General features: G+C 45.7%; 1 protein-coding gene across 1 annotated transcript; it reads right to left on the minus strand.

Moving 5' to 3' along the window:
• Window positions 1-8,161: 8,161 nt before the first annotated feature.
• On the minus strand, window positions 8,162-9,264 carry LOC120935867 (gastrula zinc finger protein XlCGF17.1-like; the record flags this gene model as incomplete). The annotated part of the gene is made up of 1 exon (XM_040347906.1): window positions 8,162-9,264. A coding segment is annotated over one exon (1,023 nt), but the record flags the coding sequence as incomplete, so codon positions are not given.
• Window positions 9,265-24,460: the final 15,196 nt, after the last annotated feature.

The following is a 24,460-nucleotide window of genomic DNA, read 5'->3' on the forward strand; positions in this document are numbered from 1 at the left end:
TATTGTCGGGCAGGCTCGGCAACACTCGCGCTCACGTCCTGTACGTCCAGGACGTGAGCGCGGAAGGAGCCGAGACTGTCTGACTATACCCGAGTGTACTGCGCTCGTTATATATGTCGGCACAGTATTCAAAACTTGGCGCGGGAAAGCGGGTATCGGCGTATACCGCGCACCCACGATTTTGCCCTGATTTTCAGGGCAAAAAAGTGCGCGGTATACGCCGATAAATACGGTACCTCATTTAGAACAATAGCAAAATACCACATTATGGCTATCAGATGGAGCTGACACTTATTGGAAATTGATGAATTAAAAAAATACCACCAATATTTGTCAGGGCTGGGCAGATGCTGGTAACAATTATTCAACTATTATTATTATTATTTATTTTTAATAGACCTTTAAGTGTTTGTGAAAGCTTATACCACAAAACTTTCTTAGCAAATGAAAGGTAATGACCCGTTGATGAAAGCAAAATGCGTGAACAAGAAAATGAAAAAACTAGGGAGCTACAAGCAATCCAGGGTTGAAGATGGGGGTTTGGCCGCCACCAGAGGGCTGCCACTTAAGTGTGCTTTACATTTAAGTTGCACTAGTGTCCCTTTTCTGAAGGTGACGGTATCAAACCCATTGCAAACGTGTGTCACACTCATTCAACTAACTAAAAAAAAATTTGACCTTTAAGTGTTTGTGAAAGTTTACACCAAAAAATGTACTCAGCCAATGAAAGGTAATGAATCCATTTTTATTTTTATTCTGCTATCAATGGCCAACACGGTACAACACTTCATCCATGTCTTTGGTGATCTCTGATCTCCTTATGAACTGTTTCTTACATGATGAAGATCAGCCATGGAGTATATCTGAGGTGTATATCAGGGTGTGCTTCTTTTTTTTTTTTTTTCACAATCAAAGTTTATTGAAGCAAAAGTATGATTGTACAGAAAATAGGATATAACAACATACTTATATAGCAAAACAGTTGTATACATTTGGGATTGATAGGTAAATGAACATTTATCCAACATGGAAAGTTAGACAATCATAGTTGATAAGGCAAATAGGAAAGAAAAAAAAAGAAGAAAAGAAAGAAAGAAAGAAAAAAAAAGAAAAGAATGGGGAGTGGAGGAGGGAGGGGGGAGGAGGTTAAGGGGGGGGGAGAGGGAGGGGCGGGAAGTGGGAGTCTGATCAGGAAGGAAGAAGGGACGGCAATTTGTCTGGAGGGTGTAAACTGAAAGCATGAGAAGAGAGTCATTAGACAATATCATGAGAAAGTAGCCACCCTTATAAGGGATACAAGTCGTAAAAGTTAAAATATATGGTTAATGAGCGATAGACCAACGGAATGGGAAATCAATGAGAACAAAGGAACTCATATTCTTTTGAGAGAGTGAACGCAACCCAAGGCGACCAATTTTCAATGAAGGCGGAACTACGTTCATTTTTCATTGCAACTAGGTCCTCCATTTTGTAAATATAGCTCACCTTGTCCAACCAGTCTCTGACCCCTGGGATCCTGTCTGTTTTCCAGAACAGGGGAATCAATGATTTTGCTGCTGTAAGCAGGTGCCTCGTTAATGACTTTTTATACCTTCGTATAGAGAAGGAATTGATATGTAGCAGGCAGGCTGCAGCATCTAAAGTGATTGTAGTTTCAGTTATGTGCTTGATCCAGGTTGAAACCTCTTCCCGAAAGTACGAATTTGGGGGCATTCCCACCAGATATGCAGAAATGTGCCCATGTCTGATTTACAACGCCAGCAGGTGTCAGAGATCGTCGGTGACCATTTGTGAGCTTTCACAGGAGTAACATACCATTGCGTAAGTACTTTATATGAAGTTTCCTGGTGTTTGGTACTTAATGAACATTTATGCGCAAATATGCAAGCTCTTTCCCATTGGCGTTCGCTAAATTGCCGGCCTAAATCACCTTCCCATCTCTCCTTGTGTTTGTTAGCTTCTGCAGAGTCATGAGCAACTAGCCATTTGTATGCCAAGGAGGTAGTTTTGAGTACTGGAGACCTCTTACGGCAGATGTCTTCCATGGGTGTCAGGTTTTGAAAGAAAGATGTTTTGTATTTACTGTTTACTAGGAAGTCCTTAAGTTGTAGGTAGAACCAAGGATTTAGGGTTGTGTCACCAAATTCAGTTTCAAGAGATGTTAGGGTTTTGACCACGCTGCCAGACATACAATGGGTGACCAGGAATTTTTTGGAGGGCTTAGGGAGTGGTAGAGATTTTTGATTCTGCCCCGGGGGGAAATCCGGGTTTCCAGTGATCGGTGTCAGAGGGCCTGGAATTGTGGCTAGATTATAAGGTCCAGCTAGTTTGTGCCATATTTTTAACGTGTTAGCTATGAGAGGGTTGGTGGAGTTTTTAGAAGATTTGGAATGAAGGGTCCAAGGATAGTAAAGAAGGGAACGTGAGGAGTAGGATAATTCTAGTTGTACCCAATCCTTATTAGGGCCATTACAGTGCCAATCTATTATCCTCGTAATATGGGAGGCATAGTGATATTTTTTGTAATCTGGTAGGCCCAGGCCACCTCTGTTTTTGGGGAGTTTGAGAATTTTCATTGAGATTCTGGATTTTTTATGTGACCAGAGGAATCCCCTTTGGGCCGATTGGAGTTTAGAGAAGAAGGAATTCGGTATATAGACTGGGAGGGCGTTGAAAAGATATAGTAATCTCGGGAGAACTACCATCTTTAAGATGGCGGCCCTTCCGAACCAGGAGAAAAATCCGGAGCTCCATCTCCTCAGGTCACCGGAGATCGAGTTCAACAAGGGAACAAAGTTAGTTTGAAATAGGGAGCTCAAGTCAGGGGTGAGTCTGATTCCTAGGTACTTCAGAGATTCTTTTTCCCATTTGAATTTAAAATTCTCCTTAAGTAATTTGAGTTTATCAGGTGGAAGGGTAAGGTTGAGCGCTTCAGATTTGGTCGGGTTGATCTTGAAGTTTGAAATAAAACCGAATATTTTAAATATTTTAGATAAATTTGGCATGGAAATGTGTGGTTGGGTGATGAAAAATAAAAGGTCATCGGCATAGGCCGCTAGTTTAAATTCCCTATCTTTAACCGTAAAGCCCCTGATGTCTGGGGATAAGTTTATGGTCCTAATGAGTGGTTCTAATGACAAAATAATAAGTAAAGGAGACAGGGGGCAGCCCTGTCGGGTGCCATTGCGGATACTAATAGGGTCAGATAAGGTGGTATTAACTTTAATTCGTGCAGTCGGGTTTTGATAGAGGGCCTTAATCCAACCCGCGATGTTCCCCCCAAGACCGATGTGGGAACACACTGCAAAAAGGTAATCCCACGATATCCTATCGAAGGCCTTCTCCGCGTCTGTGGACAGGAGAAGGCCCTCGATTTTTGAGATGTTAGCATGATGGACTAGGTTCAATGACTTGGTTATATTGTCCCTGGCCTCCCTACCAGGCATAAAGCCTACCTGCTCAGGGCCAATGATTTTTGATAGAAGAGGTTTAATCATATTTGCCAGAATTTTTGCCAGGATTTTTATATCCAAATTTAGGAGGGAGATGGGCCTGTAATTTGCGGTATCTGTGTGATCCTTATCCGGCTTCGGGACTACGGCAATGTGGGCTGAGAGTAAGGAGTTGGAGTCATGTGGTTGTTGTGCTAGGTGGTTAAGGGCCTTAAGCATTGGGTCAGTGAGGATAAGGGAGAATGTTTTGTAGTATTGAGACGTGTAACCGTCGGGGCCTGGGCTTTTCCCTGATTTCAGTTCTTTAATTGTCATTTGGAGTTCAGTAGCGGTGATGGGCTCGTTTAGGATGGAGACCTCCTCCGAAGGAAGTGATGGGAGTTTGCTATCAGTCAAGAATTTAAGAATCATTTCTTCCTTGGAGGAATGTATATGATGTGGTTTGTGTTGTGGAGGGAGGTCATATAAGCCTGCGTAGAAGTCATGGAAAATTGAGGCTATTTTCTCAGAGGAGTGTTCCAGGGTGCCTGAACTATTTCGAATTGAGTAAATTTGGTTTGCTAAGGTAGCATCTCTAAGGGCCCTAGCGAGTTGTTTCCCTCCTTTGTCTCCTTTTTCATAAAATATATTTCTTTTGAAGAATAGGGATTTTTGGGTTTGGAAGGTCAGTAGTTGTGTAAGGGATTTTCTATGTCTGGTCAGGTCAGCCATTACCCCTTCTGAGAGTGATTTCTTGTGTAGTGTCTCAAGTGTGGCAATGGTATTTGAGAGTCGAGTAATCTCCTCTGCTCTCTCCCTTTTCCGTCTCGCACCCTATTTGATTAACTCTCCTCTTATAACACTTTTGTGTGCCTCCCAGTTATTGAGCGGGTTGGTGTCAGAGTCCTTGTTTAGACTAAAGTATGTTTGAATGGATTCTCGGATGCTGTCATGGACAGTCGGGTCAGTCAGCAAAGATGCATTGAGTCTCCAGTTGAACGGAGATTTCTGTTTAGGTCCCAGGGACAATGTCACAGCTACTGGGGCATGGTCTGAGAGTGCAATGATGCCTATGTCCGCCTTTGACAATGCAGTTAAATTCCTTTGGGAGATAAAGATCAGGTCTAGCCTAGAATATTTCTTGTGGGGAGGGGAAAAGAAGGAAAAATCCCTGTCTGTGGGGTGTAAGAGTCTCCAGGTGTCTACTAGTTTAAGTGATTGTAGTAGAGTCTTAATCCTCTTCAGGGACCTATACGAAACATGAGAGTGTCTATTGGAGGTATCATGCGAGGGGGTAAGAGGGATGTTGAAATCCCCACCTAGGATGATACAGCCTTCTGCAAACCATTTCAGTTCTGAAACAATTTTGGTACAGAATGTGATGTGAGCAGAGTTTGGAAAGTATACGTTTGCTAACGTGACCGGAGTCCCTGCCCATGAGCCTTTGAGGAAAATATATCGGCCTTCTGGGTCGGATAGTTGACCGGTTAGTTCAAAGGGGGCATGTTTGCTCAGTAGGATAGAGACTCCTTTAGTTTTTGCTAGGGGGTTTGTGGCGTGGTATGCTTTGGTGAAGAAATTGTCAGTGAGTTTAGGGGCGTTTGGTCCTTTGAAATGTGTTTCCTGTAGGAAGGTTACTAAGGGGTTCACCTTTTTAAGTTCTCTTAGAAGCTTTGTTCGCTTCTCGGGGACGTTGAGGCCGCTGATATTATGTGAGATCACCGTGGGCGATCTGCCTAAATGGGAGTATGACATGTTGGGGTAGGGGGGTGCGGACGTTGGAGTGAGTTAGCAGCAGGGGTGACCAGAAAGGAAGTGGGGAGGGTGGGTGGGAGGGGAGTGGGGTGGGTGGGAGGGAGGGGGGGGGCTGTGTAGTAGGTAGAGGGGAAGAAAATGAAAGGGGAGGAGTGCGTGTAGGACGAGACTGTACTCTGGATGTCGCTTATAAAAGCGCAGAGATATCAGGTGTTACAAAGTGAACACCTCTAGTGTCTCTAGGGGGGGAAAGTGGGAGGTGTCGAGGTGGATGTGTGTAAGTCAATATAGACTACTAGTACATATAGCAAGGAACATTAGGTTCCAGGGAGAATTTGTGAAAAATGAGATTAAAGCACACATGAGTTACAACCCGAAATGATTATGTGAAATATAACGTTTGTAAATAACATTTGAAAATAAAACATAAATAACATTTCCCCATGAGTGACCAAATGGGAAATTGCCTTATGTCTGCTGCTTGGAAAGAAGGGCAGCTAGAGTCAGGGATAAAATCACTACCCCTGGATCTCTATTCCCAATATACCATGCATTAAACAGTCCCATCTATTACCTCAGAGGACAAACAATGACAAACCTATAAAATCTATACATCTATTATGAGGACTGCCAGGGTGGTCACATTACTTTGACTGTTCAAACATAACATCTCCCAATTAAGCGTGGACCCTCCAAATCCGGGATGGGACATTAGTGATGACACCGGACACGGAGATGATATAGCTGACTAGCTCCGGGCTAAAGTCTAAACGCCTACTGAGACAGTCTATAACCCGTACAGTTCAGGGTCCGTACTTAGGAAACAACCCAATAGTTCAGGTGTAAATTAGGTGCGTCCCGGGTACTATACCAGACATTGTTTATCAGGGGTCCATCATCGTTGACTGCAGAGGATCATGTTCAGTCAGAAGAGGTTGAGGACTTCCTGAAGTGACATGGTTCAGTAGGTAGAGGGTCTGTTAAAGGGCGATAACTCAGAACAGAAAAAGTACAGGATGAGCAAAATAAGGAAAAATAAAATAGGAACTGTCCTGTACAGTAATCACTTCTCTATTCCATAAGGGTACATAAGGGTACATATAATTCTAACTTAGGGGTTATAGAGTAAAACTGATACCCCTTTAAGCAGCCATTAACCAGTGAGGGAGGATCGTATCAGAATTTTAGCTTGATCAAATCCATGCAGCCCTGTGCCTGGAAGCACGTGTCGATCGCGAGAAAACAGATAATCAGCTTTGCCGCATGTTCAGGACTCATCAAAAGTTTACTGAAAATTCTGCATATACATATAAATCCTATGCGGTTAAGTAAGTTCCAATTATAACCGGAGAGGAGAAGTTATAAAGCATCTGGGGTGAGATACTTAAAACGAGGGCTGATCTAGGCAAACTGGCATTCGAATGTCATTCAAGCTGCGTGGAAGTATAGGGTAGAGACTGTCATGCAAACTTCGTATTTGCAGCAGGCCACTGCCCTCAAGTGGAGAAAGACAGAACAATCTTCTGGGGACACCATGGGGTTCTAAAGTTTCATTCGTAAGCATAGAGCAGACTTAGAAAAAATTAAATAAAAATAAAACCTAAAGGCAGATCCGTGTAACTAAAATGGAGGACATCGTGGGGAAAGCAGGAGAAAGAAAGAACCAAATCGTGAGCTAGGAGCTGTCTGACCTTCTATCACATCTTAGGACTCTTAGCAGCCGGGGAGTTGTAATCATTCCAGCCTGCGTTCCTTCTGGAGGCACCCTGTCTGTAGGGAGATTTAGCAGGGGATGGGCCCTGTTTGGGTGGATGGTTATTAATTTCTGGAGGTAGACGGAAGTCCATGTACCAATCAGGTAAATCAACCGGGGCGATTTGCAGGCCTTCACAGAATTTTAGGAGTTCATCCGGTGTTCTGAGCATGTGTTGTCTGCCATTGAATGTGGTTTGCAGCGCAAATGGAAATTTCCACCGGTATGTGATCCCCTTCCCCCTTAGAACATCTAGTAGCGGACGTAGGGCTCTTCTATTCTTTAGTGTTATAGGGGATAGGTCCTGGAAAAGTTGGATCGGGGCCTCATTAAAGGCGATCTGATCGTTCTGCCGCGCCTTCTGTAATATATCCTCCTTTAGGGTGCAGTTTGGGAGGCAGCAGATAATGTCCCTCGGAGGGTTATCATCAGGGGCTTTGGGCTTAAGAGCTCTGTGAGCCCTGTCGAATTCAATGGGTGAGGCTTCCGGCCTGTCCATGAGGTTGTTGAAAATGGAGGTGAGGGTGGGTTTAATCTGATCAGGGGTGATGGATTCGGGGACCCCTCTCACCCTAATATTGTTTCTTCTTCCCCTATTGTCCAAATCCTCTAATTGTCTGTTCATATTTATGAGGTGAGATGAGTGGGTCGTTGCTATATCATCTAGCCTGATCAGGGCCCTGTCTCTCCGTTTGCCTGCTCTGTCATGTACCGCCATTTGCTCCGAGAGCCTCATTAGTTCTGACTTGATGTCTGTGATGGCTAATGCAAAGGAGTTCTTTATGTCAGCTGCGATGTCAGTCATGATAGTGTAAGTCAGCGGGTGATCGCTGGGTATATTACCTCTCGATGAGGATTCAGAGGCTGGGAGCGATAGTTCGTCATCCTCCCTGTCGTCTCCTCGTTCCGGGCTCCGGGTCGGCGCCATCTTGGGACTCTTGCCAGCACCGCTGTAGCTGAATCTCACCAAGTTAGCTGACGATAGCTTACTTTTTGGGGTGCCCATCGATCGCAGTGAGCGGTTGTGATGTCCCTTCCTTATCGGTGTGGGCATTTTTCAGCAGAAGAGCGGGTTGTAAATTTGCTTTTATCTCCCTGGATGTTGGAGCTCCTCTACTCTGCGGCCATCCACTCCGCGCGCCAAGCCACGCCCTCCCGTGCTTCTTCCCCACATGAGAGCCGTGATGTTCAGCAACATTCATATACAAGACATTTCCCACACTCAAGGCACTAATACACCTCGAGGGTTGTGTGAGATCTCTGATGTACAGGAAGACAGGACTTCAGTGAGGAACAATTTCCTCACTCAGGATAGGAAAGGAGCTTCTCCTCCGTGTGAGATCTCTGATGCCTGCAAAGATGGGACTTCCTTGAAAAACATTTCTCGCACTCAGGACAGGAATATGGCTTCTCCCTTGTGTGAGATCTTTGATGTCTGTAAAGATTGGGCATCCCTGAAAAACATTTCCCACACTCAGAACAAGAATACGGCTTCTCCCCTGTGTGAGACCTCTGATGTGTAACAATATCTGATTTATTTGCAAAACATTTCCCGCACTCAGAACAGGAAAAAGGCTTTTCGCCCGTGTGAGATCTCTGATGGCTGTCAAGATGTGCCTTCTGTGAAAAACATTTCCCACAAGTAGTACATGAATATGGCTTTTCCCCCGTGTGAGATTTCTGATGATTGTAAAGATGTGCCTTCTGTGAAAAACATTTCCCGCATGCAGGACAAAAATACGGCTTCTCCCCCGTGTGAGATCTCTGATGTACGACAACTTCGGATTTTCGAGCAAAACACTTCCCACACTCATGGCATGGATATGGCTTCTCCCCTGTGTGAGATCTCTGATGTCTGTACAGATGGGACCGCTGTGAAAATAATTTCCCACACTCAGGGCAGGAAAGTGGCTTCTCCCCTGTGTGTAATTTCTGATGTCTGTAAAGATGGGATTTCTGTGAAAAAAGTTTCCCGCACTCAGGACAGGAATACGGCTTTTCCCCCGTGTGAGACCTCTGATGTTTGACAAGCGTTGATTTTTGCACAAAACATTTTCCGCACACAGCACATGAATACGGCTTCTCACCTGTGTGCAATCTCTGATGATTATCAAGATGGGACTTCTGTGAAAAACATTTCTCACACTCAGGACAAGAAAATGGCTTCTCCCCTGAGTGAGACCTCTGATGAATGGAAAGATGTTCATTCTTTGAAAAACGCTTACCGCACTCAATACAGAAAAACCTCTTATGTTTTGGAAGGACGGCACCGTCCCTCACAGTCTGAGGTTCCTCAGGATAAGAGGAATACGATGGTCCGGCACCGTCCCTCACAGTCTGAGGTTCCTCAGGATAAGAGGAATACGATGGTTCGGCACCGTCCCTCACAGTCTGAGGTTTCTCAGGATAAGAGGAATACGATGGTCCGGCACCGTCCCGCACAGTCTGAGGCTCCTCAGGATAAGAGGAATACGATGGTCCGGCACCGTCCCGCACAGTCTGAGGCTCCTCAGGATAAGAGGAATACGATGGTCCGGCACCGTCCCTCACAGTCTGAGGTTCCTTAGGATAAGAGGAATACGATGGTCCATCTACACTGTGTGGTGCCGGATGGACATTTGAGGAAGTCGGGTTTTCTCCTGGACTATACTGTGTGATGTCCTCATCTTCTACTTTACAGTCTGGAGACAAAGTGAGACAATCCTCTGAGGTTTTCCTCATCTCCCGTCCATCTACTAAAATAGAAATAAAAAGATTATTACTAGACATGAGCAGATTGGTTCCCCTAAACCAGGACTCCGCCCACATCAGGCATCTTTGTCTCTGAGATGCTCCGAATCTCCAACCAGTTTATTTCTTTATTCAAATACCTTAGTCAGGCAATGAGAAAACAAGAGATCTGTCTTTTATAGGAGTGACAGTGATAAGGGGGATTATAGGACGAATGTCTCCACCCCCTCTATCACTCATTGCCATCTCCCCAACACAAGAAGTCCTGCACTTCCTTATTTAGTCCATGATTTAGTCATAAGTAATAAGTAACAGAGGGGCTGAGCCCCACCAGAGGTCAGAGACTGAGGATGGGGGAGAACAACCAAGATGAAGACTGGACTTATTCTGAAGACCACCATCATTGGGTTATTGACTCCTCCCTCATTATCACTTTCTGTTTAAGGTTCCAACGTTTGAGGATGTTATCACATTATTATCAACAGGGTAAAACGGAAAAGGTGGCGGGGTCTGTCTTTATGGGGGGGGAAGTCATCTCAAAGCTAGTGTGAATGAGGACCTAGTTGATGGAGAGTGTGATGAGGCTGAAGTATTATGGGTGGAAATGTACATGGGTATGCGTACTTAAAGGGTTATCATTGGAGTTTGTTATAGACCTCCCAGTGTTAATGAGGAGGTGGAGACTCAGCTCATTGCAGATGGAAAGGGCTGGGACAGTGATAATAATGGGGGATTTTAACTACCTGGAAACTGACCTTAGTAACGGCACTCCTGGAACAGTTAAAGGGCAAAAATGTATAAACCTATTACAAGACAATTTTATGGTCCAGTTCATAGAGGCCCCGACTAGGAATGAAGCTCTGCTGGACCCGGTAATCTCAACCCATGCAGAGCTTTTTAACAATGTCCATATAAAAGAATATCTTGGTAGCAGTGACCATAACATGATTTCATTTACTGTTAGCTGTAAGCAACAATACGGAAAATATAAAAAACCATTTAACTTTAAGCCCCCGTTCACACCTAGGCGTATATACGCCTGTAGTGCGACGCCGCAGCAGCCCCCGAGACGCTGGAGGGATGATTTCACATTGCCCTCTATGGAGATGGTTCACATCTCCACGCCGAACGCCTGCCGCCTGAAAACAAGTCCCGGACCTTTTTTTCAGGCGGCGTTCGGCATAGGAGATGTGAACCATCTCCATAGAGGGGGTAAGGCTGCATTCACAATCACGGTACAAAACGCCGCAATTTGTCACCGCAATTCACGGGACAAAACGCCGCGATTTTGTACGCCAAGGTGTGAATGCAGCCTTAGGCTGTATTCACACTTGTGCAGTGCGAATTCTTTGCAGAGATAAGAGAGCTTTTCAGCGGATCATCTGCATTTAAGCTGCGAATTTGGTGACCTGGGAGAGGGGAGGGAGGAGGGGGAGTGTCGTAAGCATGGAGAAAATTTCTGTTCAGAAAGGAACACGTCTGCGAATCAGATGCATGCCCATAGAACATAATGGGCCTGAATTTGAACCTGAGCCGCACCGCAATGCCTAGAAAACGCACACGTTTTTTCAGCACTGCACAGTGCGAATGCATCGCACATATGTGAACTAGTTTCATAAAAATGATATGCGAATTGGATGCGTTTTAAGCCACACCCAATTTGCATAGGTGTGAACTCGGCCTAAGAGAGCACATTTTCCAAGGATGAAGGCTGCTCTCTAAAGGACTTAGACTGGGAGGGAATATTGGCATAGATGAACACAGAACAGAAAATAGGATTTTATGCTCACTGTAAAATCTCTTTCTCTGAATTCATGGAAGGACACAGCCTTAATCTTGACTTAGTGGGTATTAGCCTTCCTTTAGGAGTTGACTAGGCAGAAACTTATATATAAAAGGTTAACTTATCATACACCCTATAGTCCTGCCCAGGGGGCATGCCCTCTGGGTATAGCCCCTCTCTCTGCATCTCGCAGATCAGTTCGTCAAAAAGTAGTACAAACATAAAAAGGAGGGGAGGGTGCTGTGTCTGTCCATGAACTCAGAGAAAGAGATTTTACGGTGAGCATAAAATACAATTTTCTCTTTCGTTCATGGACGGACACAGCCTTAATCTTGACTTAGTGGGACGTCCCAAAGCAGTGTCAAAAAATGAGGGGTGGGAACAGCAAAAAATTAAACTTCACCCCAAAACAACAGAGCTCCTCCTTTGAGGAGTTGCAACTCTAAACAGCCGCCTGCAAAACTTTGCGGCCGAAAGAAGCATCCGAAGATGCACTCACATCAATCTTATAGAATTTGGTGAAAGTGTGAGCGGACGACCAAGTAGCCGCCTTACACACCTGGGAAACAGACGCTTGATGCCTGGTCGAATGCGCCCGGGATAGGAAAGGGGGCGCCCGACCACTTATGGCGTAAGCCTGAATTACTGTCTGTCGGATCCACCTAGAGATGGTGGCCGATGAGACCGCTAGGCCCTTCTTGGGCCCAGCCACCAAAACAAACAGTGGGGTAGATTCAGGTACCGCTGCGCACTTCTTACGGAGGCGCAGCGTACCGTTTTTACCCTGCGACTACGCAAATTATCTGCGCTACACTTCATTCATGAAGCAGTAGCTACGTAATTTGCGCGGGCGCTCCTTAAAAATGCACGGCGTAAGGACGCGTAATTTAAATGATCCCGTAGGGGGCGTGGATCATTTAAATTTGGCGCGTTCCCACGCCGAACGTAGTGCGCATGCTCCGTCGGGAAACTTTCCCGACGTGCATTGCGGCAAATGACGTCGCAAGGATGTCATTTGCTTCAAAGTGAACGTAAATGGCGTCCAGCGCCTTTCAAGATTCACTTACGCAAACGACGTTAAATTTAAAATTTGGGACGCGGGAACGACGGGTATACGTAGCATTGGCTGCCCCTGCTAATAGCAGGAGCAGCCTTACGTGGAACCCGACGAACAGAAACAACGTAAACTGCATACGCAGGGCTCGCGTAGGGTTGTGAATCGGCGTTAGTATGCAATTTGCATACTATACGCTGACCACTACGGGAACGCCACCTAGCGGCCAGCGTAAGAATGCAGCCTACGATACGATGGCATAAGAGCCTTAAGCCAGTCATATCTTAGGCTGCAGTCGGCGTATCGAGCTCTCTGAATCAGGAGCACTTGATACGCCGGCGCAACTAAGCAATTGCGCTGCGTAACTATGGTTACGCAGACGCAATTGCTTTCTGAATCTACCCCAGTGAGTCTGACCTCCGGAACTGAGCTGTGGCAGCTAAATATATTCTCAGGGCTCGGACAACGTCCAAGGAACGCAACGCTGTCTCCCTAGGGTGCGACGGGTTAGGACACAAGGATGGAAGTACAATGACCTCATTGAGATGGAAGGCCGAGACGACCTTAGGTAGAAAAGATGGCTGCGGACGCAGCACCACCTTATCCTTGTGGAAAATTAGGAAGGGAGCCCTACATGATAAGGCGGCCAGCTCAGAGACTCGTCTAACTGACGCGACCGCCACCAAGAAGACCACCTTTTGAGAAAGTGCCAATACGGGAATCTCTGTGATCTCTTCAAACGGAGCCTTCTGAAGCACCGAGAGAACCAGGTTTAAGTCCCACGGATGTAGTGGAGGACGGACCGGAGGGGCCACATGCCGGACTCCCTGTACAAAAGTTCTCACTAGAGAGTGAGTCGCCAGGGGTCGCTGAAAGAAAACAGCCAGGGCAGAGATCTGTCCCTCAACCATGCTTAAGGCAAGTCTTTGGTCCACCCCGCGCTGTAGGAACAGCAATATCCTGGACACAGAATAAGTCAGTGGATTCCACCTCATCTCTTCGCAAAGTGCTAAGTAAGCCCTCCTGGTGCGATAGTAAATCCTCCTAGAGGATAACTTTCTAGCCCTTCTCATGGTAGAAATTACCGAATCCGATAGGCCCGATCTTTTAGTACCTGACTTTCAATGGCCATGTCGTTAAAGCCAGCGACTGTAAAGTAGGATGCAGTATGGGACCTTGTGACAACAGGTTATTTCTCTGCGGTAGACGCCAAGGGACATCTGCTACTAGCCGCACTAGATTGGCGTACCAAGGGTGCCAAGGCCAATCCGGGGCGATTAGGATCATTGGAATCCCTTCTGCCTCTACTCTGCGAAGTAGAAGAGGCAGGAGCTTTAGAGGAGGGAAGGCATAGATTAGCCGATACTGACTCCACGGCGACAACTAACGCATCTGTGGCGTCTGCCCATGGGTCCTTCGACCTGGCCACAAACCTCAATACCTTCCAATTGAGTCGAGACGCCAGGAGATCTACGTCTGGCGTGCCCCATCTCTGGCAAAGGAGCTGAAACACCTCCGGGTGCAGAGACCATTCTCCATGGTCCAACAACTGGCGATCAGGAAGTCCGCCTGCCAGTTTTCCACACCCGGAATGTATATGGCCGACAGTGTCGGTATGCTCCTTTCTGCCCACCTTAGAATGTGCGCGGCTTCTGACGCTGCAGCCAAGCTTCTTGTTCCTCCTTGATGGTTGACATATGCCACCGCCATGGAGTTGTCCGACTTGATCCTGACTGGACGCCCCTGTAGTCTCTGAGACCATGCGGCGAGGCACAGCCTGATTGCCTGAAGTTCCAGAACATTGATCGGCAGGTGGGAATCCTCCGGGGACCAGCGACCCTGGGTTGACTGGACCCCCCAGACCCCCCCCACCCGATAAGGCTGGCGTCAGTCGTGATGACTGTCCAGTGATAAGGAAGAAACGACTTCCCGGACAGAAGTGCCGGTGAGGTCAGCCACCAAACCAGGGAGGCCCTGACCAGGTGGCTCACCCGGATCTGATAATCCAGGGATGATGGGCACTTGTCCCATCTGGACAGAATTTCCTTCTGTAATACTCGCGTGTGAGATTGCGCATATGGTACCGCCTCGAAGGAGGCCACCATGATCCCCAGGACTCGCATGCAGAAACGTGATGACCATTTCTGGGACGTCAACTGCCGCACCGCAGTCCAAAGGGTCTGCAATTTTTCCACAGGGAAGAACACCCTTGCCTCTGAGGAGTCCAGGATCAATCCCAGATACACTAGGCTTTGAGTAGGTATCATTACTGATTTCTGAATGTTCAGAAGCCATCCAAAATGTTTGAGGGTCTGACATGTTATAGACACGCTCTCCTCTAATTCTGAGGCTGAAGGAGCCCTCAGAAGCAGGTCGTGCAAGTAGCCCACGATAACAATCCCACGTTTTCTTAGTAGGGCGAGAATTGGGGCAAGCACCTTGGTGAAGACCCTTGGTGCCGATGCCAGGCTAAAGGGGAGAACCACAAACTGATAGTGGTCTTCCCCAACCACAAAGTGCAGAAGTTTCTGATGCTTTGTGCATATGAGGACATGTTGATAGGCATCCCTGATGTCCAAGGATGCCAGAAAATCCCCCGGCTGGAGGGTATTAACGACAGAGCGGATTGATGCCATCCGGAATCCTTGTACCTTCATGAAGCAATTGAGGGCCCTGAGGTCCAGGATAGGACTCTCCTTCTTTGGTACAATGAACAGATTGGATTAAAACCCCTGAAACCGATCCTGTACTGGGGCAGGAATAACCACCCCGCGTTCCAGCAGGTCTTGAACTGCCCCATCTAGGGCTTCCCGACGAGTCGGTAGTAGCTGGAGGTTGGAGGGAAAAAATCTGTTTGGTGAGCAAGATAGGAGCTCTATCTTGTACCCTGACGAGACTACCTCGCAAACCCACCGGTCGGGAACCCGAGATGTCCACCGGGTCGCGAATTTGCGAAGACGTCCCCCCACCCGAGGTCCTTGAAGGCAGGAGCCCCCTCCACCGGAAGGGTGGTAAGCTTGTTTAGTCTGGACACAGGAGGGTCCACTATGGGGGGCGAGGTCCATTTCTTTAATGGTAAGTAAAACCTTGGAAAAAGGAGTGGCTCCGGATGTGGTATACTTGTCTGCAACCGTTTTACCACCTCGGTGCCACGTCCTCACCCTATGCAGGTTGAGAACCATGAGGAGTATGAAGTATAGTCCATTGTTGACTCCCGTAGGTTCCGTGGGCGCATAGAGTACCTGGTGCATTGGAAGGGGTACGGTCCGGAGAAACGCTCTTTGGTCCCATCCTCAGACGTACATGCCCCTGTCGTCCTCTGTGATTTCCATAGACATTTTCTCCTTTAGCCCGGTGGTTCTCTGAGGGGAAGGGGTCGTTAAGGAGGGGGTACTGTCAGGGCTGGGCTCAGCCCTTCCTTCTCTGTGCTGGCAGCTCATCTGTCAGCAAATTGCCAGCTCCCATCTCTCCACAGTGAACCACCTGTTGATGATCCTGCTCATCAGCTCTGCCTATTTAAAGCCTTCCAGTTAATTTGCTCTCTGCCTTCGCCTTTGTCAAGATCACAGAGACTGTCTCTTGCGTTCCTGTTGATGACTTGCTTGGCTTACGGTCCTTTTGGCTACAGATCCTGCTTGCTGTACTACTACGTTTATCGCTGGCTCTCTGACTCTCTGACATTGGCTTGGCCGACTACCAAATCCGGTTACTGAAGTCTGGCTATGTTTTGACTACGCTTACTCTGTTTACCTTTACCTTTTTATTTTTATTATTAAACAAGTGTGATTTAACTGTACTTCCTTCTCGGCCTGATTCATGGGGCCAGATTCAGGTACAATTGCGCCCGTGTAACGTAAGCCGTTTACGTTACACCGCCGCAAGTTTTCAGTTTTAGTGCCCGATCCACAAAGCACTTACCTGGAAACTTGCGGCGGCGTATCATAAATACGTCCGGCGCAAGGCGGTCCAAATCGAATGGGCGGGTACCATTTAAATTAGGCGCGCTCCCGCGCCGGACCTACTGCGCATGCTCCGTTTCCAAATTCCCGCCGTGCTTTGCGCGAACTGACGTCATTTTTGCGATCGGCGACGTGCGTAGCGTACTTCCGTATTCCCGGACGTGTTACGCAAACGACGTGAAATTTTAAATTTCGACGCGGGAACGACGGCCATACTTTAGACAGCAATACGTTTGCTGACTAAAGTTAAGGCACCCAAAACGACGACTAACTTTGCGATGGGAAACTAGACTAGCGGCGACGTAGCGAACGCGAAAAACCGTCGTGGATCGCCGTAACTCCTAATTTGCATACCCGACGCTGGTTTACGTCGCAAACTCCCCCCAGCGGCGGCCACGGTACTGCATCCTAAGATCCGACAGTGTAAAACAATTACACCTGTCGGATCTTAGGGATATCTATGCGTAACTGATTCTATGAATCAGGCGCATAGATACTCTGAGAGATACAACGGAGTATCTGAGATACTCCGTCGTATCTCCTTTGTAAATCTAGGCCATGGTTTCTTTTTTTTTTCCCACTTCAGACTCCGCTCACACTTGGCAGCGAGACTTGCTCACGGTTCGACCGCCCATAGCGTCTCTCTGGTGGCTTTGCATCATGCGTGGTTCTTTATTAATTTTTTCCCCTTTTGATATATATATATATATATATATATATATATATATATATATATATATATATATTTTTTTTTTTTACGTCCTTCTTATGTTTATATGCTTTTTTAGTACAATTGCACATTTGTCATTTTTGAACCAATAATTATGCTCTTTCTCTTTGACCGGTCAAAATACATACTTAATATAGTATATTACCCGGATCTGTGTGCCCTGCAATCTTCTTTTTATTTTCTCATCTATCAGCTTCTGTCATACCTTGTACAAATTTTTCAGCAAGTTTAAAAGCTTTCCATTTCTCCCACACCACTCTATATCTGTCCTCTCCTCCTGTCTCCCCACAGGCGAGATACTCCATTTCTGCTATATATTCCACTCTTTCTATCCACTCTTTAATTGATGGCCTTTTTGGATGTAGCCAATTTTTTGGGATCAGGCCCTTTGCTGCATTTAGCAGCACTGGAACCAAAGTTGATCCATACTGTTTTTTTTGGCTTATCATTTCCGTGGAACAGACAAGTCAAGGGGCTACATGAGATCCTCTCCCCTGTTATTTCTTCAATATATTCCAAGACTTCTTCCCAATATTCCTGCACTCTCGGGCAGTCCCATCAGATATGCATTGTTGTTCCCTTTTGCTTACAATTCCTCCAGCAGAGCTCTGAGTTATTTGGATGTATTTTACTCATTCTTAGTGGGGTCATGTGCCATCGGACCATGCACTTGTAATTTGCTTCTATGGTAGTTATATCTGAGGCGTGGTTGTAAACTGCGCCTATCATTTGTGATTTGTCAATCCTTTTGCCCAAATCTTTTTCCCATTTATCTATAAACGGCAATGTTTCCTGAGTCTCAAGCTCCGTGGTGAGGATGGTAAGGATGGTCTTGGCCGCAACTGGGTCCAGGTCGCATCCCCGAGATTCCTCAAGTCACACTCCGCAGGGAGAAAGGGGAAGCAGTCAGCAGGACAAACAGTGGTGATGGGCAAGCCGAGGTCAGGGCAACAGGCAGACAAGGATAACCATGGGACATGCAAATAGTCAGGGGCACAGGCAGACAAGGAAGTCGGGAACAAGCCAAAACAGTACACGGAAGATGAACGAAGCACTCTGCAACCAGGAACTAGCAACTATACTGCAGACAGGAACTAAGCATAGGAACACTGTTGAACAGCACTGCAGACCTGTAGAGCAACGGTTAATATAGGCTTCCTGGGATGGACTAGGGTGGAGCCATACAGGAAGAGGAAGTGATAAAAAGGGGAACCAGAGCAGGGTCAGCCTCTAATGAACACATGGAGATCAGGTAAGCAGACAGACTTGTTGCATATTCATGACATACAGCGAAATATCTTTTTATGTCAGGGAGCTCCAAACCCGCCTCCTTTTTTTTTCATGCTCAACAGTGTATAGCTTACTCTGGCCTTTTTGCCTGCCCAAATATATTTCAGGATTACTGTTTTAATTATCTTAAAAAAAACTTTGCGGTATTCTTATTGGGAGCATTTGCAGTTTATATGTTATCTTCGGTAGTATCATCATTTTAAAAGCGTTAATCCTACCGATCCAGGAGATGGGTTTTCTTGCAAGATTTTTCAAATCTTGGTTGATTTCGTTAATTAAAGGAACGAAGTTGGCCAAATAAAGTTTTTCAACTGTTGGTGTGATCTTTATTCCTAAGTATGTTATGGCTTCTTTTTCCCATGTGAATTCTTTCTGCAGTTCTTCTGCTTCTCTTTTGTCTATACCCAGATTCAGGATTACTGTTTTTATCGGGTTTATTTTAAAGTTGGAAAGTTTGCTGTATCTTTTTATTTCCTTTATACTGTTGGGGAGGGAAACTCTAGGTTTGGTCAAGTATAGGAGTATGTCGTCTGCGTACGCCGCCACCTTGTGTTCATCGTCTCCCACTCTCACCCCCCCTATGTCCTGGTTTTCCCGGATTTTTGCTAACAATGGTTCCAGTGCTATTACATATAGGAGGGGCGAGAGCGGGCAGCCCTGTCTGGTTCCGTTTTTCATTTTAAACACAGTGGACATACTCCCATTGACCTTCACCCTTGCCGTCGGGTGGCTATATAAATTCTTTACCCATTTCATAAATTTTGGTCCCAGGCCTATATTTTGTAAAGTTTCCATCATAAACCCCCAGTCGACTCTGTCGAATGCTTTTTCAGCATCTAAAGACATGAGTACGACTGGGGGTTTCTTTTTTTGATCTTGTTGTAATAACAACAAGGTCCTTATACTATTGTCTCTCCCTTCTCTGCCTGCCTGATCTATGTTTATTAATTCCGGCATTAGACTTTTTATCCTAGTTGCCAATATTTTAGCATAAACTTTCAAGTCTGCATTTAACAATGCTATTGGTCGATAATTAGAACACAAGGTTCCGTCTTTTCCTGTTTTAGGGATAATAGAAATATTGGCAAGAAGAGATTCTTTTCTTATTTCCTCTTCCTCTCCTATTTTATTAAAGTAGTTGCACATCTCTGGGACCAATAGTTCTTTGAACTTTTTGTAATATTTAATCGGCAGACCGTCCGGGCCTGGGCTCTTACCACCAGGTGTTTCCTGGAAGGCTCTATAGATCTCATCCTGAGTTATTGGGGCCTCCAAGGATTCTATGTCATTTTGTGATATCTTAGGTAGACTTCTTTTAGGTATTCCTTAATTTTCCTTCTTCTAATATTTTCTTGCTCTTGGGTTTCGTTGGTTCGAATAAAATATAATGTGCTATAAAAAGTCTGGAAAGCTTCGGCAGATTCAGATGTCTTATATTTCATAAGGCCTTCTTGATTTTTTATTTTTTATATGTAGTTTTTTTTTTTTTTTTCCTTGGATATTCTAGCTAAATATTTCCCTGGTTTATTCCCCCATTCATACCTCTCTTTTGTGACATTTTTGAATATATTCCTAGTTTGGACCTTCATCAAATCTCTGAGCTGGGCCCTCTTTATCACTATTTCCTGATATACTTCGTTTTCTCCTTGCTCTTTATGCGTTTGCTCCAGTTCATATAACTCCGTTGTTAATTTTTTCATGTTTAATTTTCTTGTCTTTTTTTTCCTGCTCCTATAGAAATTAGTTTCCCTCTAATGTATGCCTTATGGGCCTCCCATACGGTAGCCGCACTTACTTCAGATGTATTATTCAAAGTAAAATATTGTTCTAAGTCAATTCTTACCATGTTGTTTACCTCTATATCCTCTATAAGTTGTTCATTTAAGTTCCACGTTCCTTTTCTTTGCTCTATCTCTTTGAATCTTATTTTCACAATTACCGGAGCGTGATCTGAGATTGTAATTACCCCTATTGAGGTTTTAACTACATCTGGGCCATGGTTTCTGACACTGATATCACCAAGTCCTTGCCCTACTCTGAACCAATCAGTGAGCAGTTTGGGTGGAGGAATTTATTTATTGTTAATGACCCACCTGTGCTGATCTCTGTAAGAGTGTTCTCCTCTATAATTAGCTTAATTATTCCATCCTCCTCCATAGACTGCTGATCATTGCTTATATATGATTCTTCTTCTTCTTTAACCTCTACTTTTATATCTATCAGATCTTCACCCTAAACCATGAGAAGAATAGAAAATATCATCTGCAAGACACAAGCTTTAATATTGTTACATTACATAAAAAATACACACATTGGGCCAGATTCAGGTAGAAGTGCGGCGGCGTAACGTATCGTAGATACGTTACACCGCCGCAAGTTTTCATCGCAAGTGCCTGATTCACAAAGCACTTGCGATGAAAACTACGCCGGCGGCCTCCGGCGTAAGCCCGCGTAATTTAAATGGGCGTGTGCCATTTAAATTAGGCGCGCTCCCACGCCGGACCTACTGCGCATGCTCCGTTTTGGAATTCCCGCCATGCTTTGCGCGCAGTGACGTCATTTTTTCGAACGGCGACGCGCGTAGCGTAATTCCGTATTCCCGGACGGCTTGCACAAACGACGTTAATTTTTAAATTTCGACGCGGGAACGACGGCCATACTTTATACAGCAATACGATTTAGGGCTAGCTATGCGTAACTGATTCTATGAATCAGTCGCATAGTTAGAAACAGAGATACGACGGCGTATCAGGAGATATGCCGTCGTATCTCTTTTGTGAATCTGGTCCATTGTCTCCACAAGTCCATGTTTTAGATGTTCCATCCCACCAACCTTGTAATGGTGAGTGATGGTGTGACCTTCCTGTGTGGAATCCCTGGAATACAGAGGATGGGGACATCTCTCTGGTGGGTTCCTGGTATTAGGTGGCTCCATCATATTCTTGTGTGCTTCTGAATACCCCATCATCACTCCATACTCTGTATCCTCCTCTTTATACTCTTTTTTAACAGCAATATAATCATCACTGAGGATCCCACTCTGAAAGATATTACAAACATTCATTGTAACAAACATGTTGTGTATAAATCATAACTAGCAGTGATTGTTCCTCATCTACCTGATGATGGTGAGGGATGGTGTGACCTTCCTGTGTGGAATCCCGGGAATACAGAGGACGGGGACATCTCTCTGGTGGGTTCCCATTACTGGATCCATCTGTAGGAAACACACACACTGACTGAATACATTGTTTCTATGTGTTCATCAGATGATGGGGGATCTAGGTGGAGCCTCCGTACTGCTCTCTCCTTTACAATAAAGTCTCCTCTTACCCGGTGATGTGAGGGGCGGCTGATTGTCCATCATGACGTCCTTGTAGAGATCCTTGTGTCCTAAATACTCCCACTCCTCCATGGAAAAATAGACAGTGACAGGTATCCTTGTAGACGGGTACCTTTGGGAAATGAAAGTAAGAATTATTTGGATGTTATTGGTCACACAATAATTGGATGTGTATGTAAGGGTGGTAATAGGAAGAATTTATTTGCAAATTATGGTGGAAAATAAGTATTTTGTCACCTACAAACAAGCACGATTTCTGGCTCTCACAGACCTGTATCTTCTTCCTTAAGAGGCTCCTCTGTCCTCCACTCATTACCTGTATTAATGGCACCTGTTTGAACTTGTTATCAGTATAAAAGACACCTGTCCACAACCTCAAACAATCACACTCCAAACTCCACTATGGTGAAGACCAAAGAGCTGTCGAAGGACACCAGAAACAAAATTGTAGACCTGCACCAGGCTGGGAAGACTGAATCTGCAACAGGCAAGCAGCTTTGTGTAAAGAAATCAAATGTGGGAGCAATAATTAGAAAATGGAAGACATACAAGACCACTGATAATCTCACTCAATCTAGGGCTCCACGCAAGATTTCACCCCGTGGGGTCAAAATGATCACAAGAACGGTGAGAAAAAGTCCCAGAACCACACGGGGGGACCTAGTGAATGACCTGCAGAGAGCAGGGACCAACGTAACAAAGGCTACCATCAGTAACACACTACGCCACCAGAGACTCAGATCCTGCAGTGCCAGATGTGTCCCCCTGCTTAAGCCAGTACATGTCTGGGCCCATATAAGGGTTTGCTAGAGAGCATTTGGATGATCCAGAAGAGGATTGGGAGAATGTCATATGGTCAGATGAAACCAAAGTAGAACTGTTTGGTAGAAACACAGCTTGTCGTGTTTGGCGGAGAGAGAATGCTGAGTTGCAACCAAAGAACACCATACCTACTGTGAAGCATGGGGGTGGCAACATTATGCTTTGGGGCTATTTCTCTGCAAAGGGAACAGGACGACTAATCTGTGTACATGAAAGAATGAATGGGGCCATGTATCGTGAGATTTTGAGTGCAAACCTCCTCCCATCAGCAAGAGCATTGAAGATTAAACATGACTGGGTCTTTCAGCATGACAATGATCCCAAACACACCGCCCGGGCAACGAAGGAGTGGCTTTGTAAGAAGCATTTTAAGGTCCTGGAGTGGCCTAGCCAGTCTCCAGATCTCAACACCATAGAAAACCTTTGAAGGGAGTTGAAAGTCCGTGTTGCCCAGCGACAGCCCCAAAACATCACTACTCTAGAGGAGATCTGCATGGAGGAATGGGCCAACATACCAGCAACAGTGTGTGACAACCTTGTGAAGACTTACAGAAAACGTTTTACCTCTATCATTGCCAACAAAGGATATATAACACAGGGCCAGATTCACATACAATGGCGCATCTTTATGTCGGCGTAGCGCATCTTTTTTCCGCTACGCCGGACCAGCACGGAGAGGCCTGTACATGATTCACAAAGAAAATTCTCACCCAGATGCACCAGCGGGTTGTATTTTAGACGGCATAAGGCGGCGTAACTGTAAGTGGGCATATTTAAAACCAACAAACCATGGCCGCGCCAGATCCGTCCAGCGTAAATATGCGCCAACGCCGCTCCGGCGTAGAAAAGTTACGCCGATAGGAAGAAGTCTATTTTGAGGCGTATCTGGTTCTGTGGGTACGGCGCATAGATACGACGGTGCACATTTAGACTTACGCCGCGCATCTCGAGATACGCCGACGTAAGTGCTACATGAATCTGGCCCAAAGTATTGAGATGAACTTTTCATATTGACCAAATACTTATTTTCCACCATAATTTGCAAATAAATTCTTTCCAAATTAGACAATGTGATTGTCTGTCTGGATTTGTTTCCACGTTTTGCCTCTCATAGTTGAGGTATACCTATGATGACAATTACAGTCTGTTCTCTTCCCTCCAATGGCAGCCTAGTGTGGGTAGGAGGAGGACAGCGGGGGGGAGAAGTTTGTTCCCTTGGTTGCCAATTATTCTGTAATATCCAGGACATTGTACAGAGTAGCAGTGGGTTCCCAGGGCTCTGAATTCCAGCACTGGACACTGCCAGATCCTGTGTCTTGTGTCTTCCCCAGATGCACAGCACTGACCCATGGCCACCTATTAGGCAATACTGCATAAACAGACTGAGTGTCCACCGAGGGTTGAAGGACTGCCCTTCGTCATTCCACTTGTTTTTTTTGGAAATTTTATTTTACCAGTGAGATGTTAAGAAGGGAGGGGTTGCCTTCCTTTCCTGGCAGGAGTTCTGTTAGGATGCCTAAACAGGAAGTTTAGGTGGGAGGACCATCATAGACCAAGACCCCCCTCCCCCTCCATACCTTAGAGTGCCCCGATCCTTACCCTCTCTCAGAGCCCTGCTGCTCACCAACACTATCAAGGGCTCAGAGTCCTTCAGCTACACTCCCCCCTCAGAACTGTTCATCTCCCTGTACCCCCTCAAAGTCCTTAACCACTTCATTACTGGGCACTTAAACCCCCTCGTGCCCAGACCAATTTTCAGCACTGACGCATTTTGAATGACAATTGCGCGGTCATGCAACACTGTACCCAA

This window comes from Rana temporaria, chromosome 4 (assembly GCF_905171775.1).
Source record: "Rana temporaria chromosome 4, aRanTem1.1, whole genome shotgun sequence".
NCBI lineage: Eukaryota > Metazoa > Chordata > Amphibia > Anura > Ranidae > Rana > Rana temporaria.